The following is a 16,586-nucleotide window of genomic DNA, read 5'->3' as shown; positions in this document are numbered from 1 at the left end:
CGGGACAGGACAAGATGTGTAGGAGCCTTAAGATCTGTAGTGTGACAGTCACACTGACCCCTGGCTCCCATGGCCTCTACAAGGAAAAAGGCAGAGCCACTAAAGTGCCAAGCTTTATTGTTCTTTAGCTCTGTCCCCCTCCTGCTGCCGCAGGAGTAGGGCTGGCTGAGGCTCTGGGCCCAGGTCCTGGGCCTCCCTTGCCCTTCCTAGCACATGCTGGAGCTCAGCCTGGGCCCTATATAAGCCATTGACCTCCTGCACGTGGAAGAGGTAGAATGCACCTGCCCACAGCACCAGCCCTATGCTGGGGGTCCAGAGCAGTATGGCAGCCTCCCCGGCCCCTCCTCCAGCCGCCAGGACACACAGCAGTGCCAGGAGAAGCAGTCCCAGGCCAATCACATAGCTAGCAAAGGCAGCCCACCGGCGAGCCTGAGCCATGCCCAGACCCAGCTCCGTCCAGGCCTCCTTTAGCACACTCATCAACGGCGACCTCTCTGCTGGTCCTACAACAGGGCAGGGCAGTGGGGCAGGAGACAGTCAAGAGTGGAAGGGCTGCTTCAAGTGGGGCAAGGACCAAGGAAAGGGTGGAGGTGACTCACCATGGGTAGAGCTGGGGTTCTGCTGTGGGGGGCTGTGCCTCACAAACAGAGTAGCCATCAGGGCTTCATGATCAGAGAGGGGAGTGCCACTGTGAGGGTCATTGCCTGTAGTGGTTTCAAGACTCTTACAGGAGATGTAAAACCCAGAAACTGCCTAGGAAAAGTAAGGGCCAGAGAGAAGCTTACATATGAGGGCCTCTTCCCAGAGAACCAGCTCCCGGCTACCCCACTTTCCACCCATCAGTGGTCCAAGACTAGACTAGCTGAGCAAAGGATCTACACAGGTTGGTGGCAGACAAAGAGACACAGCATATGAAAGCATGTTGAGGGGAGGAGCCTGACCTTGTAAAGCACGTAGTCAATGCGTACACCAAAGGGAAACGGCTTCAGCTCCTGCTGGCTGACGTAGCAGTTCTTGGGTACCATTGTGTTGCCTTCTTCAGAGCCCTAAGGGAATCATTGGCTCATGCTAGGATGTTGGGGAGATGGAGGGAGAGAAGCTGGGGATATAGGTGGGGAAGTAACAGGCAAGTCCTCACCTTGAAGTCCCGAGTTTCAAGGTAGGCATCACGAAGCCCTGTCCACTCCTTCAGCAGGCAGCAGCCCAGGTCTTCTGGGTGCATGTTGAGATCTCCACACAACAGAACCACGTCTGCCTTCTTGGATGTGTGGCTGGGGGAACCAGGTTGGTGAGGCGGGAGTTCTTCCCTCACCAGCTCTTCCCCATGACTGGGGCCTTGTTCACCCTCAGTCCCTGGGTCCAATCCCACTTCCCATTTCAAGCCCAGGCTCACACACTGGATGAACTGGGCCAATTCCCAAGCTTGGGCCACACGATGTGCTAGGTAGATGTCCTTCCGTCGATTGTATTCGGCATGGAGCTGAGTAAGATAGATGAGATCACAGCAGATAAGACTGAGGATCCCAGGGGTATGTCTGAATCAAGCCTGTATCTGTCACTTGGCATGGTGTTTGGTATAGAATGGATAAGCCTTGCCCATTGCTTCCTTATAAGATCTTGCCCCCACACCTCACCCCCAGGTATGAGAACTAGAGAAGTACCATCTCTCTGTCCCAGGACTGGGCTGCATGTCCCAGCCCTAGGCACTGCCAGCTTCACTCACATGGGTCACATAGGCGTTGAGCACCATGCCGCTTAGATGGAGCACCAGCAGCCCCACAGCCTTCCCACTGAACCAGTCACCATGATGGATCTGCAGGCAGAAGGAGATAGAAACTCAGGGCACCGCCACCATCTTTCTGCCCATCCCCTGCAGCTCTCAGAGGGCTGCCTCCTCTACCTTGTATTACTGGAGGTGGGGAAGGGAGGTGGAGGAGGTCAGAAGTCTGGCTTACCATGTAGGGGTAGCCATTGAGGGTGTAGATGTGCTGGGTGAGCTCCTGGATTGGGTGTTTGGAGAAGACACAGAGGCCACTGCCAATGATTCCGCTGAAAGCCAAGCCCTGCTTAATAACCAGAAAAACAGGGAGAGACACCCAGCCCTCTTCCCCTCCCTTGTCTTCCAGCTCTGATCAGCTATTTTTTTCTTTTTCTACTGCTGAGACTAGCCCTAGAACAAAGGCGACAGCCTTTGGAGGAGTATAGGGCAGCCAGAAAACAAAGGTGAAATGGGCTGAAGTCATAGGACCTTCTTGGTTTACCCTTCTCCTTCTCTCACATCCAGAGGGAGAGGAGGCTGGAGAAGACTGGAGGGTGCAGGCAGGACAGGGAAGGGCTGGCAGGGCCAAGAGCCTCCTGGGATGAGAAAAGGCTTCAGGCCAGTGGGCTTCTCACCTCCGGAAGTGGTGTGCAGCTGGGTAGGTAGGCGACAGTTTCTGTCTCAGGTACTGGAAGTCCTGCTCACTCCACACCTAAGGGAAGCGGTGAGGATGCCTGCTTGGCCTTTCCCCAGGGGGAAGGTCTGTTCCCAGGTGCCCTCCTCCCAGCCTGGGTTCCGCACGGTGCCGCACAATCTCACCTCCTCCAGCAAAGCCAGGTCGAAGCTCTCCTGGTTCAGAAAGTCTCCCAGGCGCCTCATGCGGTCGGCCCGGTGCTTGCTCAAGTACGGAATGCCCCTAAGGAAGGGAAGAGCGGGGCAGGGGAGGTGACTGCTGGGACCACCAGCGCTGGGGCCAGATGTGGACTTTGGAGGTTCGGGTTTTCCCTACACCCTGAGATCCTGGGGCGGGATGGGGGGAAGAAGGCTGCATGGGTGCGAACGGAAGGTGGCCCCCAGACCGCACTCCGCGGACGCACTCACCAGCAGTTGAGGTTGAAGATCCGCAGTCGCAGGGAGAAGTTGGGCTTCATGGCTGGGGCGCTCCAGGGGCGCGAGGCGGCTCGAGCTCTCCAGCGACGGCCGCGGTGGGGACGGGGGCGGCCGGCGGCGCCTTCTCCCCGGGCCGTTCCTTCCTCGCGGGCGGCGCGCACAGGTGGGCACCAAGCCCGCGTGGCTCAGGCCGGGCCCGACTCCCGCGTTCCCCCGGCAACCGGCCGTTTGCTCCCAATCAGGAGGGCCGCCAACCCGGAAAGGCCATCCGCTGCCGAAATCCGGGCGCCCAGGCTCGGCGAGGGCCGCGCGCGAGGACCCTGGGGGTCCGGAGGGCGCCCCCCGGTGGGCAGCTCCCGGTTCCTTTTCCTCCAAGCTGGTCCCCGGCCGCGGTGGCGGCCGCCCGCGCGCCAGCAGCCCAGCAACAGGCGCAAAGTTGAGGAAAGGCCCGGCCGCCACGGGCCGCCCTCGGCCCCGCCCCTGGGCCCCGCCTTCTGCGAGCGGCGGAGGCGGGTCCGCGCGGTTGCCTGAGCGACGCGCAGTGTTTGGGGTCACCGGGCGTCCGCGGGCGCGGCCATGGCAAGGCCGCAGCCCTGCGGGCCCCCGCACGCTAGGTGCGGCTCGCCCTCGCTGCCCGAGCGGCCGCTGCAGGTGAAGGTGGTGGGGCTCTTCAGTTGCCCCAACTTTCAGATTGCGAAGAGCGTCGCTGAGGTAACCACAGAGAAACCTCTGTCGTAGGCGGCCCTCCCCGCTACCCGCTCTCGGCCGCGTGACTGCAGGCGCGGCGCCTCCTCGAGGCGGCGGGGGTCGAGGCCTCACCGGCCGAGGAAGGGGCTAGCGTGTCCTGGCCGGGCAGGATCCGTCTGGAGGACCGGGAGGAGAGTATAGGGGGGCAAGTGCGGGTCTGGGGGCGGGCGTTCGACTTGGCGACCTTTAAAGGGAGAACTGAGCGAAGGAAGGGTTCAGAACCGTGCTGGGAGATAAGGTAATCCCCTCCGAAAACACACACACACACACACCCGCAGATTTTGTTCTACGTCAATTTTTTATTTAATTATAGATTTTAAAATTTATGGAAAAATGATTACTATATAACTAGCTAATTTTTACAACCCCGCCACCTCGGCCCAAGCGATTTTTGTAAACTATTCATGCGGGGAGGTTCTTTTCTTTGAATTTTATAGAGCCGTCACTGCGTTCCAATCGAACCAGATGCTTCTTCACAAGTGCTTTGGAAAATCGTTTCTTTGTAAACACTCAGAACGATACTAAAGGAAAAGCACTTGAGAAAACTGGAAGAATTTGGCCAGATCAGTTATGCTGCAGCACACTTAAAACTTGAAATGCAGGAGAAATGTATGAAGTATCGGCATGTAGAATTCAGCCCTTCTTACAGGGTTTGCTCCAGAAAGAAATGCTGTCCATGGCAAACTTCTCGCCGAACCTCACTTGACTCCAGGACCATGGCTTAATTAATGTTTTTAACTTCCAAAGTACCCAGCTGTATACTTGACAACAAAATGTTCCCAAATAGAAGATAACTTGGCGCGGTGACTCACGCCTGTAATCTCAGCACTTTGGGAGGCAGACGCGGAGTTCTAGACCAGCCTGGCCAACGTGGTGAAACCCCGTTTCTACAAAAAATAAAAAAATTAGCCGGGCGTGGTGGCGGTCGTCTGTAATCCCAGCTACTCAGGAGGCTGAGGCACAAGAATCGCTTGAACCCGGGAGGCGGAGGTTGCAGTGAGCTGAGATCGCGCCATTGCCCTCCAGCCTGGGCGACAGAGCCAGACCCCGTCTCAAAATAAATAAATAATGAAAATAAAAGTGATCAGAAGTCTGTGAAAATAATACACGAATCTTCAAAAGTAGAAATTGTGGTCTGTGTTGCTTGGGCAGACGGGATCAGCAACCTTTTATTACCAAAGTGAATGGCCATGAAGTTAATTACAAAGTTAATGTATTTAATGAGTTTCGGGGATTTTTTTTTCTTTTTTTTTCGCTTTTTTTCTGAAGGCACATTTTCTGTGCCTACTCCACATTGTAAAGAAAGTGTTGACAAGTTTTTTTCTGTAAAGTCCAGATAGTAAATATATTAGGCCTTCTTGGCAATAGGGTCTCAGTCACACCTGTTTAGCTTTGTCCTGTGTTGCAAAAGCAGACACAGAGATGGAAATGAATGACAGTATTCCAGTAAAACCATATTATGGACACTGAATTTGACTTGCGTATCATTTTCACATAACATGAAATTTTTTTTTTTTTTTTTGAGACGGAGTCTCGCTCTGTCCCCCAGGCTGGAGTGCAGTGGCGAGATCTCGGCTCACTGCAAGCTCCGCCTCCTGGGTTCACGCCATTCTCCTGCCTCAGCCTCTTCCAGTAGCTGGGACTACAGGCGCCTGCCACCACGCCCGGCTAATTTTTTGTATTTTTAGTAGAGACGGGGTTTCACCGTGGTCTCGATCTCCTGACCTCGTGATCCGCCCGCCTCGGCCTCCCAAAGTGCTGGGATTACAAGCGTGAGCCACCGCGCCCGGCCATGAAATATTCTTTTGATTTTTTAAAACTGTTTACAGGCCGAGCGCGGTGGCTCATGCCTGTAATCCCAGCACTTTGGGAGGCTGAGGCAGGCAGATCATGAAATCAGGAGTTCAAGACCAGCCTGGCCAACGTGGTGAAACCCCATCTACACTAAAAATACAAAAATTATCCAGGCATGGTGGCGGGCGCCTGTAATCCCAGCTACTCGGGAAGCTGAGGCTGGAGAATTGCTTGAACCCGGGAGGTGGAGGTTTCAGTGAGCTGAGATCGTGCCACTGTGCTCCAGCCTGGGCAACAAGAGTGAGACTCTGCCTTAAGAAAAAAACAAAAAACTGTTTACAAATCTAAAAATTATTCCTCTCCAGCCCCTGCTGTAGAAGACAGTAGGTCAAGAAAACAATATCTTTATTGTATTAATAATGTCAATATTCCCTTTCTTAAACTTTTACCTACTGTAGTTATATTCAAATATGAAAATTCAGCTAGCTTTTTTTTCTTTTTTTGGAAGAGACGGGGGTCTCACTGTGTTGCTGGTCTTGAACTCCTGGGCTCAAGCAATCCTCCTCGACCTCCCAAAGTGTTGGGATTATAGGCATGGGCCACCACGCCCAGCCTCTAGTTCTGTCTTAATGGATATCTGAATGTATTCCTAACATGATAATTTGTGAGCGATCCTGGATGTCTGATTAACTAACAAAGATTTAGATTTGTGTTGAATGTTCCCAACAGAAAGAAATAATAAATGTTTGAGATGATGGATATGCTAATCGTAAGTATATATTATATGTATCGAGACATCACTACCTCATAAATATGTACAATTATTATATGTAAATTTAAAAATAAAATTAAAAACAAAATGTAAAAACCAAACACACAAAATATTGAGATTTGTAGAGAATAAGAACAAATATTGCATACATTTTCATTTGGATATAGTCCGTTCTACAACAAATACTAAATTATTAAAAAGACATGATGTGTTTCATTTGAAAACTACTGGATTTATAGTTTATTCCAGATGGTTAGAAATAGCAGTCAACCGGTCCAGGTGCGGTGGTTCACGCCTGTAATCCCAGCACTTTGGGAGGCTGAGGCAGGCAGATTGCCTAAGGTCAGGAGTTCAAGACCAGCCTGGCCAACATGGTGAAACCTCATAGCTAAAAATGCAAAAATTAGCTGGGCGTGGTGGCAGGCGCCTGTAATCCCAGCTACTTGGGAGGCTGAGGTAGGAGAATTGCTTGAACCCAGGAGACGGAGGTTGCAGTGAGCTGAGGTCATACCGCTGCACTCCATCCTAGGCGACAGAGCGAGACTCCGTCTCAAAAAAAAAAGAAAAAGTAATCAACCTGCAGTATTGCCTCAAACTGAGCACAGACACTGGAACTGAGAAACAAGATGCGTCAGCTATTGCTTGGGGACAGAAGGAAATGGCCTAATTATTGTTGCCCTCTTGGTGAGTATTCCCAAAGTGGGCCACACTCACGTCCTGGTTTTCTCTCCTTGGAATACTCACCCCTGATGGCCTGTGCTAGGCCAGCACCCTCTTTTGGACCACGACAGGGCCTCCATGCACTGTCCCTAGCAGGGAAGGTACTAACCTGCAGCGGCTGTCACTTTTCCCTTTGGTCCATCTACTTCCCAAACACTCAGAAAAGAGGCCTGTTATAGCCTCACCTGCATTCTCTTGCTTTAGAGGGAGACAAAGTATAACGAATATCAAGAACCAAGCCTGGATTGCTGACCAATAAGAATTTTCTCTGATTCCTACAGACAATCTATGTCAAACTAAAACATATTCAGTATCTAAACCTAAACTGATTTCGTACTTGTCTTTTTCCTAAGGGGTATAACCACAACGTTATTATCTTTTTGGTCATCCCCCATTCATCAGTGAATTAAAGCAAAAACATTTATTTATTTATTTTAGTTATAAGTAAAGTGTCTGTAGATCCACCGAGGTTTAGCAAGAGTTGTACTTAGGGAAAAACTAGTCTTAAAGAACATAGCATGTCACAAAGCTATTGGCGTTAACCCATTTATGTATTCCTTTCTTTATTCAGCTGCTGTGTGCCAGAGATTGTGGCAGGTGGGAATATAGGAAGACTAAGACAGAGTTTTTTTTGTTTTGTTTTGTTTTGTTGTTTTTTGTTTTTTGAAATAGAGTCCCACTCTGTCGCCCAGGCTGGAGTGCAGTGGTGTGATCTCTGCTCACTGCAACCTCTGCCTCCCAGGTTCAAGTGATTCTCTTGCCTCAGCCTCCCGAGTAGCTGGGATTACAGGCACACACCCACCATGCCTGGCTAATTTTTTTGTATTTTTAGTAGAGACAGGTTCTTGCCATGTTGGCCAGGCTGGTCTCAATCTCCTGACCTCAGGTGATCTGCCCACCTCAGCCTCCCAAAGTGCTGGGATTACAGGTGTGAGCCACTGCACCCAGCCTCTAAGACATAGTTCTTGGCTTCGAGGCACTTATACAAATAAGCTCCCTGGACTGGGGAGCAACTTGGAGGTGAACACAAGGGCCTCTGACAGCGAGCAAGGAATATCTCAGTCAGACTGCATGGCCTGGGCATGTGTTGTATAAAACTTCTGGAAACCCTGTAAAAATTGGGGAACATGATTTTGACTTTAAAAGAGAACTAACTCTGAAATAATTATTCTATTTCGAAATCCAGAATCTGAAGAATAATCATCCATCCAAATTTGAAGATCCTATATTAGTTCCTCTTCAAGAATTTGCATGGCATCAATATCTACAGGAGAAAAAAAGGGTAAAGGATATTTGGGCTGTGGGGGATATAGACAACAAGCCAAGTTTTGCCTGAATTATGTATGCATTGTTTTGGAAAAACTGAAAGAGTAATTTTAGTGTAACTAGATTTTATTTCTCTAAATTATGTACTTTTCCTAAATTATATTAATCATTTACCAAGCTAGGTGTTTTGTTTTTGAGACAGGGTCTCACTCTGTTACCCAGGCTGGAGTGCAGTGGGGCGATCTTGGCTCACTGCAGCCTCAACCTCCTGGATTCAAGCAATCCTCCTACCTCAGCCCCCCAAGTAGCTGGGATTACAGGCACACGCCACCACATCTGGCTAGTTTTTGTATTTTTTTTAACAGACGGGGTTTCACCATGTTGCCCAGGGTAGTCTCAAACTCCTGAGCTCAAGCGATCCACCCACCTCGGCCTCCCAAAGTGCTGGGATTACAGGCGTGAGTCACTGCGCTCAGCCACCAAGCTGTTTGTTTTTGTTTCTGTTTTTGACTACAACATTTGGGCTGGGTGCGGTGGCCCACGCCTGTAATCCCAGCATTTTGGGAGGCCAAGGTGGGCCGATCATGAGGTCAGGAGATCAAGACCATCCTGGCCAACATGGTGAAACCCCGTCTCTACTAGAAATACAAAAATTAGCTGGGCATGGTGGTGCATGCCTATAATCCCAGCTACTTGGGAGGCTGAGGCAGGAAAATCGCTTGAACCAAGAAGTCGGAGGTTGCAGTGAGCCAAGATCCCGCCGCTGTACTCCAGCCTGGTGACAGAGTGAGGCTCTGTCTCAAAAAAAAAAAAAAAAAAAAAAAGTGCAACATTTACAGAATTTTCCTTTGGAAAGCATGAGATAAAGGTAAAATCAATGGTGCCATTTGCCGCTGATGATGGTTAGTTACCCTATCTCCCTGCACATCACTTATACTTCCTCTCACACCCTGGCACTGAGCAGGTTAATGTAGCCTGGCCCTCTTGGCCCTTAAACTTTGGAAAGTGTTGATGGTGTACATCACAGAGACAGCCAGGGGCTTCTGTGGGACTGTTGCCTAGGGAAGCTCCGATGACAGACACCAAGCTCCCACAGGGCAACCTTGTCCTAGTTGAAGCTTCCTTCTCTGCATTCTCCACTCTATCTATAGCCTCAGAGAACTTCACACCTTAGGGCTAGCAGAGCTTGTCCAGGGATGATAGGTTTCCTGTTGGGTGACAACCTGGTCAGTTGGTAGTGCTGCCTGGAGCTTGTGATAAGAAGAATGCTAAGGTGGCATCCTGGCTTAGCAATATCCTGTGTTGGGGAGGGTGGGATGCTTGTGACCCCTGGCCTAGTCTTGTAGATGGTCCCAGTCCTAGTTTCCCTGCCCCACCCCATCTCCCCCATGGCTGATGAAACCTCATTTCCCTTGACCAGGGCAGTTTAGATTGTTCTGTGCTGGGTTGCACAAGGATGTCCTGTGACCCTGTGATTAATTATCATGGAGGCAGCGCGGCTTTATGAGACCACTTCATTCTCTGTTCAGTCACATGAACTGTGCAAGACTGAATAAGAATACCATTTGTTAAGCCTCACATGTTCCTAGCCTTAAAAGATTTTCATTGGAATTCAAATAGAACCAAACACTTACAATGCTGCTTATTGTATGACAGACAGTATTCCAGACACACACACACACACACACACATACATATATATTCTTTTTTTCTTTTTTTGTAGAAACAGGGTCTCTGTTTCTGGCTTCAAGCAACCCTCCTACCTTGGCCTCCCAAAATGTTGGGATTACAGGTGTGAGCCACTGTGCCCATCTTATATACATAAATTATAATCCTTCCAACAACTCGGGTGACAAACGGTCCTGGTTTGCCTGGGACTGAGGGGTTTCCTAGGATGTGGGGATTTTGGTGCTAAAAGTAGGATAGTCCTAGGCAGGCCACAACTATTGGTCACCCTAACATAAAACAATACGTGTTTTTTTTCTTTTTTATCAAACTTATGTGACCTACCAGTGTCATGCTCTCCTCCCACAGGAAAACTATGATCTCATGGTTTGTGGTTTGCACCCATTCCTCTTCTGAATTCCCACTGGACTCTAGGAAATTGATGTGGATTCTATTCCCCAGTTTCCCTCCCCTTTCAGACCAGGTTACCTCAAGACGTTTTGTGTTCTCTTCCTCCTACCTTTCTCACGGGTCTTGAATGAGGCTTTCCAGTTCATCATTGCTGCTTCGTTCCACCTGTGGTATTCCTTATCCTTCCTTTCATCCCCCTCCCTCCCTCCTCCTCTGGCTTTTTGTTACCTTAACCTTTCCTTCCTTCTCAGGGCAGTCCCTTGTCCTTCATCAGTGTAAGTATTGTGTCTTGTGTCATAAGTAGTGCTTCTTAGCACATTTGGTCTCTCTGAACTCATTAGGTTCAACTGGCCTTAGGCTTCAGCAGAATGAAGTGCCACCCTAAGTGGATGGCTTCAGGGCCATTGGGAAGGTCTCTGTCTCTCTGCTCCAAAGAAGGCAGCCTCATACTCTTAGTGCTGAAGGCCCTAGAAACCATCAGGTCCATGCTGTTCACGTGAGGCAGGCGAGCACGCCTCCCTAAGTATAGAAGAGACAGAGGAAGGTATTTACATCTTTAACCTCCAAATAAAACCTACCTTCTACTGCATTTTTCCTACCAAGCTAGCTAAAATATCCACAATGACATTTTTTTCTCCCGTTTAGAAAGTTTTGGGTCCTGGCAGGGTGTGGTGGCTCACGCCTGTAATCCCAACACTTTGGGAGGCTGAGGCGGGCAGATCACCTGAGGTCAGGAGTTTGAGACCAGCCTGGCCAACATGGCGAAACCCCATTTCTACTAAAAATACAAAAATTAGCTGGGTGTGGTGGCGGGCGCCTGTAATCCCAGCTACTTGGGAGGCCGAGGCAGGAGAATTGCTTGAACATAGGAGGCAGAGGTTGCAGTGAGCTGAGATCACGCCATTGCACTCCAGCCTGGGCGACAGAGCAAGACTCGGTCTCAAAAAAAAAAAAAAAAAAAAAGAAAGTTTTGGGTCCTGTAAAATATGATAACACTGATAAATTTAAGCACTCCAGAAAGTATCGACCCACTGGCTCTATCAGTGATTTATAGTTCAGCATAAGCAAGTCTCTTCTCTGCCTAGAAGCAGGTTTTGATGAGGGCATAGGAAGCAAGCGATAGGATATTAAATCTGCTGAGGAGAATGAAGCAAGTTGGCAAGTTGAATGTAAACTGTTCCTCAAACTAGTATTTCTCCAAGTGCAGTCTCTAGAACAGCAACAACAGCACCTCCTAGGAGGTTGTTAGAAATCCACATTCTGGCGGGTTACAGTGGCTCACACCTGTAATCCCAACACTTTGGGAGGCTGAGGTGGGAGGATCTTGAGCCCAGGAATTGAGGACCAGCCTAGGCAATATAGTGAGACCTTATCTCCAAAAAACAAATAAATAAATAAATAAATGCAAATTCTCAGGCACCATCCTAGAATCAAAATATCGGGGGAAAGGGAGAGGGGACTCAGGTTCTGTGATTCTGAGAATCAGAGATCAATGAGAATCTCAGATTCAGTGATTCTCATTGCCCACGAAAGTTTGAGCATGGCTGTTCAAATTATTCATGGTTTGCCTGACTGGTACTGGGTAATAATAAACCAGATCTCCTCAGAGGGGAAGTCCCTTGAGCTCACCGGAGATTTAGGTTTACCATCAGCGTTGTGTTGATGAAAACACTAACACACTGCGTTTTGAGGGGCTGAAGGCACAGTGCTGAGGAAGGTGAGTTTTCTTCCTCACTGCTCCTAATTGTGCCCCAGAAATCCCTGTTGACCCTCGTAAGTCATTTCCTAACCTTAAGCACCACACCACCCAAAAAACGTTTTCCCAGTCCTCTGCATTGAACCGCATGTCTCACCTGGACCCCTATCCTTTCCAAGTATGCACACAGTAAAATGTGCTTTAGGAATGAAGACAGAGACTGAATTTTGTTTGCAAGTTAATATAACAGGCATGCCAGGTTCATGATGATTTTTATTACCGGATTACCATTTATCTTCTATTAATGTGTCGACCTAAAAGGAAGAAGCTGAAACAAAATTAATATAGAGTGTTCATTTGGGCCAAGGTTGAGGACTGCAGCCCAGGACATATTTCCAAGTTGCCTTGGGGAGTGCTCCAGAGAACAAAATAGAGGCTCAAGTGTTTAAAGAAAAAATAATCAATCAGAAGAGGGGCCAATTACAAAAGCTGTTGGTCAGGAATTGTCATTGATTTACAGAAATAACATTGGTTAGCAATTGGCTATATGTTGTTGAACTATAGAGTGGATGGCTTTTTATGGCTGTTTGGTATCAGTCTAGAGCCCACATAGTAAGTGGAGGTAATTATTTAGCTCAAGGGGGAGTGAGACATAACTGCTATTACATTTTAAATGCCTTTCTGGGCATGATAATTTAAAGGGGCTCACATTTTTCAGATAAATTTGTTTTCATTTGTAACATTTTTATGATACTTTTTAGATCATTCTTTACTTTTAGTGATGTCAGATTCTTAAAAATGTTCTTAAGTTCTTCCTGAGAGCAAAATTCTAAAGGACGATAAAAACTTATTTTTAAAAGATTCAATACTAGAGTTGACAAATTCAGACCTGGAGGTGATCCTAAGCCCTGGCTTACGGGTTTAGCAAGTTTCCCCCCCTACTTCTTACATTTTTTTTTTTGTCCTTTTCTCTTACAGGAACTCAAAAATGAAACCTGGGAATATTCTTCCTCTGTGATTTCTTTTGTTAATGGTCAGTTCCTGGGTGATGCATTGGATCTGCAGAAATGGGCCCACGAGGCGTGGGATATAGTTGACATTAAACCCTCTGCACTTTATGACGCACTCACTGAGGATTTTTCCGCTAAATTCTTAAGAGACACCAAGGCAAGTTATACTAATTTTTTTTTTTTTTTTTTTTTTTTTTTTTTTTTTGAGACGGAATCTTGCTCTGTCACCCAGGCTGGAGTGCAGTGGCACAATCTCGGCTCACTGCAAACTCCGCCTGCCGGGTTCATGCCATTCTCCTGCCTCAGCCTCTCCGAGTAGCTGGGACTACAGGCGCCCGCCACCACGCCCGGCTAATTTTTTGTATTTTTAGTAGAGACGGGGTTTCACCGTGGTCTCGATCTCCTGACCTCGTGATCCGCCCGCCTCGGCCTCCCAAAGTGCTGGGATTACAAGCGTGAGCCACCGCGCCCAGCCAAGTTATACTAATTTTTAAAGAAAAATCGTGGAATCTTTGACCCTTTATGTTGATGCAGCATTAATTATTGATGTCCTAACGAAGGAGATTATAAAAAAGTAGGAGACTAAGTTTAAAGCCTAGTTCCATTTCCATTTGCAAAAGATTGTAATATGGTGGTACGTAAAGCAAGTGTGTCTCACAGCCCATGGGCTGCATGGGGAGATCATCTCTGTGCAGACATTTCTACTTCCCATTAGAGATTTATATGCATGAATTACCTATTTTAAAATATAAAGACCACCCCCCCAGAGAAGGTAAAATCTATCATCCATTCATCTTGAGTGTGAAATATTTAAATTAAGACTGTCCAACATCTAGGCAAGAGCTACTGAGCTAAGACAATGGAAAGTTGTTTGAAGAAAGGTGACATTTTAAAGCATGAACAGGCCAGGTGTGGTGGCTTACGCCTGTAATCCCATTACTTTGGGAGGCCGAGGCAGGCGGATCACAAGGTCAAGAGATTGAGACCATCCTGGCCAACATGGTGAAACGCTGTCTCTACTAAAAATACAAAAATTAGCTGGGCGTGGTGGCATGTACCTGTAATCCCAGCTACTCAGGAGGCTGAGGCGGGAGAATCGCTTAAACCTGGGAGGTGGAGGTTGCAGTGAGCCGAGATCGCGCCACTGCACTCCAGCCTGGTGCAAAGCAAGGCTCCGTCTCAAAAAAAAAAAAAAACATTAACACATAGTTGGCAAGAGCAAGCCCAGACAAGCTGTGCCAGTGGGGAGGTTTCCAGTGGCAGAGGATAGTCATGAAGCATGAGGTCCAGGGGTGAGAGATAGCTATCAGGATGTGATGGCAGTAGGGGTGGAGGGACTTTGCAGTCCTGCTCAGAAATCTTCTTGTAGCAACAACTGCATTGTGCAGAAAATCATTTCATGCCCATGGCGGCCTGTGCCCACAGTGAGCCAGTGCTAAGATCTGAGCTGTGCATAGGCAAAGGCCTTGTCTCATTCATCCTTGTTGGACCACTACTCAAACAGACCTGAAACATAATAAGTGCTCAGTGCATGTTTGATTGAATAAACAGTGCACTTTGACAATGCTAGAAACTCTGGGGTGTGGGGAGGCATTTAATGTTCAAACAGTTAATTCCCAAAGGGTCAGGAGTCTAGCAGTACCTGCCCTGGGAATGGCAGGGGGACAGCAAGGAGGCCAGAATTTGTGGGGAAAGAAGCTGGGAAGATGAGTTTCAGTCAAGATTCTTGGTGCCAGCATTACCAAGCTCCTCTGATTGATCGAAGGCGAAAAGGTGTGTATTGAAAGGATGCTGTTATCTCACAATTGACAGGAAAGCTGGCCAACAGTTTTGGAAAACAGGCGGGAACCAACGAGGCCTGGCAGCAGGAAGACATGGCCAGAGTCACACTGCAGGGATGTGCTGCCAGGGAACTGCTATGGCACTGCTGGCCCTTGTTCACACCACCACCTTCAATGAGATTAACTGTTCAGTGCTTCAGTGTCTTTTCATCACTCCCTGGAGACCTAAGGCCAGGCAGGAGCACCTAGCTGGCAAGCCTAGGTCATATTCCCAAAACCTGGTGCTCTCAGCTTGGGGAGAGGGAGAATCTGGCCCCTTTAGGTTCTAGTGAAGGTGGTGGGACCCTATGAGGAGTTCCCCAGATAGGAAGGGTACTCAGATTTTAATTAGGAAAAAAAAATCCAATAGATCCTAAAGAAAGATTGAGGCTGGATTATGATTTATTGTCCATCTGAACGAAAGAGTTGGATTTTATCCAGGAGGAAACTGAACCAACAGAGCTTTCCATAAAGAGTATGACGTAATACTCTTTGCTTTTCTGGAAAAATGTTTAGGTCTGTGCAGAAGCAGGCTGGAGTAGGGGACAGCTTGGGAGCAGGGGATTGGATAGCAGCATGGGCTAGACATAATGAAAGCTTGTTCGTGGCAGTGAGCATAGAGGATAGTCATGAAACATTCCAGAGACAATCCTTAGATTTTTTTGCACAGAGGGTGGACTTTTCTTGCTGAATAAAACCTAGGGATTTGTTTACTTCCAGTTAGAACCATATAGTAGATAAATATGCTTGCCTGTTTGGCTGCTAGCTGACTGGGACATTACCTTGTGTTGCATTCATTTGAACTCTTTTACCGGCGTTTTCCGAACTATCTATTCTGGACTACCTCATAAAGATAATATCTTGATGCGCAGGGAAGTTTAATGGTGTCTGAATGGACAGTAAGTCCATTTCCTAAGTCAACCATGATTTCCAATATATTCTCTTTATCCTCCTGAGCCTCTGAAGTTTACTATATTATGCCTCTATTCTTTAGTTACACTATTCTGTTTTATACTTAAAAACTTGTAGTACAGAAGCTGAGAGGCACAAATTAATTATAATTAGTATGGACGGAACATTTCATTGCTAGATGCCAGATAGCACAATATTATTTCAGTCTTTTCATTAAAAAAAAAGTGTGACATTAAAAAAAGAGTGACATAAAAATATGATACATTTAATTTCATATGTTTCCTAGATTCTTAAGAAAGAGGACAGGACAAGTTATGCACCTTGTTCAATAAGGTGGGTTTGTTTTTTTTTTCATAGGGTCTCACTCTGTCGCCCAGGCTATAGTGCAGTGGCACGATCATAGCTCACTGCAGCCTCAACCTCCCTGGGCTCAGGTGATCCTATTGCCTCAGCCTCCCAAGTAGCTGGGACTACAGACACATACCACCATGCCCAGCTAATTTCTTAATTTTTTTGTAAAGACAGGGTCTCACCATGTTGCCCAGGTTGGTTTCAAACTCCTGGGCTCAAGGGATCCACCCACCTTGGCCTCCTAAAGTGCTGGGATTACAGGCATGAACCAAGGTGGCATTTTAATGTAGGAGAATGGTGCCCAGGATTTGAAATGTACTCCATTAAATGTGCTTTAGCTCCTAAATGAATGCTATTGTGTTGAAACTAGCATTTTCATTTTGAATGCCTCTTTATAGGGCTAGACAAGGTCTCACAAATGTTTTTCTCTACGAGAAAGGATATCAAGTGAAGACAAGCTGGAGGCATCTGTGCACGTGAGGGTATTATTGAATATAACTTGAAAGGCCAGCATTCTTCTCTTCCCTGTCTCTGGTGCTACACCTGCTATGGA

General features: G+C 47.8%; 2 protein-coding genes across 5 annotated transcripts in view; one reads left to right on the top strand and one right to left on the bottom strand.

The window, feature by feature from the left end:
* Positions 1-100: 100 nt before the first annotated feature.
* SMPD2 (sphingomyelin phosphodiesterase 2) lies at positions 101-3,352 on the bottom strand. Its single transcript, XM_055260950.2, has 10 exons — positions 2,861-3,352; positions 2,579-2,675; positions 2,395-2,471; positions 1,956-2,049; positions 1,724-1,813; positions 1,398-1,480; positions 1,139-1,271; positions 942-1,046; positions 600-753; positions 101-503 (listed from the first exon to the last, which is right to left on the bottom strand). Exons 1-10 carry the CDS (start codon positions 2,908-2,910, stop codon positions 115-117), a joined length of 1,272 nt encoding a protein of 423 aa, XP_055116925.2. The 5' UTR covers positions 2,911-3,352; the 3' UTR covers positions 101-114.
* Positions 2,861-16,586, top strand: part of PPIL6 (peptidylprolyl isomerase like 6) — a 46,241-nt gene continuing 32,515 nt past the window's right edge. For 3 of the 4 annotated variants that reach the window (XM_055260963.2, XM_055260970.2, XM_055260990.2), the window contains exons 1-3: positions 3,356-3,580; positions 8,089-8,184; positions 12,919-13,107. In XM_055260963.2, coding sequence (XP_055116938.2) covers positions 3,446-3,580; positions 8,089-8,184; positions 12,919-13,107 — 420 coding nt within the window. In that variant the 5' untranslated portion in view covers positions 3,356-3,445. Of the gene's footprint in view, positions 3,581-8,088; positions 8,185-12,918; positions 13,108-16,586 lie in introns of all 4 variants that reach the window. The other variant, XM_055260999.2, reaches the window with a different exon arrangement.

This window comes from Symphalangus syndactylus, chromosome 2 (genome assembly GCF_028878055.3).
Source record: "Symphalangus syndactylus isolate Jambi chromosome 2, NHGRI_mSymSyn1-v2.1_pri, whole genome shotgun sequence".
Classification (NCBI taxonomy): domain Eukaryota; kingdom Metazoa; phylum Chordata; class Mammalia; order Primates; family Hylobatidae; genus Symphalangus; species Symphalangus syndactylus.
The sequence above is the reverse complement of the archived record's forward strand: the minus strand, read 5'-3'. Positions and strand labels throughout refer to the sequence as shown.

What these genes read in the sequence shown, in the direction of transcription:
- SMPD2 (XM_055260950.2), bottom strand. Translation starts at nt 2,910, where the DNA reads ATGAAGCCCAACTTCTCCCTGCGACTGCGGATCTTCAACCTCAACTGC. An exon ending in TTGAAACTCGGGACTTCAAG is followed by an intron (nt 1,047 to 1,138) that starts GTGAGGACTTGC and finishes TGATTCCCTTAG; the next exon opens with GGCTCTGAAGAAGGCAACAC. An exon ending in GAACCCCAGCTCTACCCATG is followed by an intron (nt 504 to 599) that starts GTGAGTCACCTC and finishes GCCCTGTTGTAG; the next exon opens with GACCAGCAGAGAGGTCGCCG.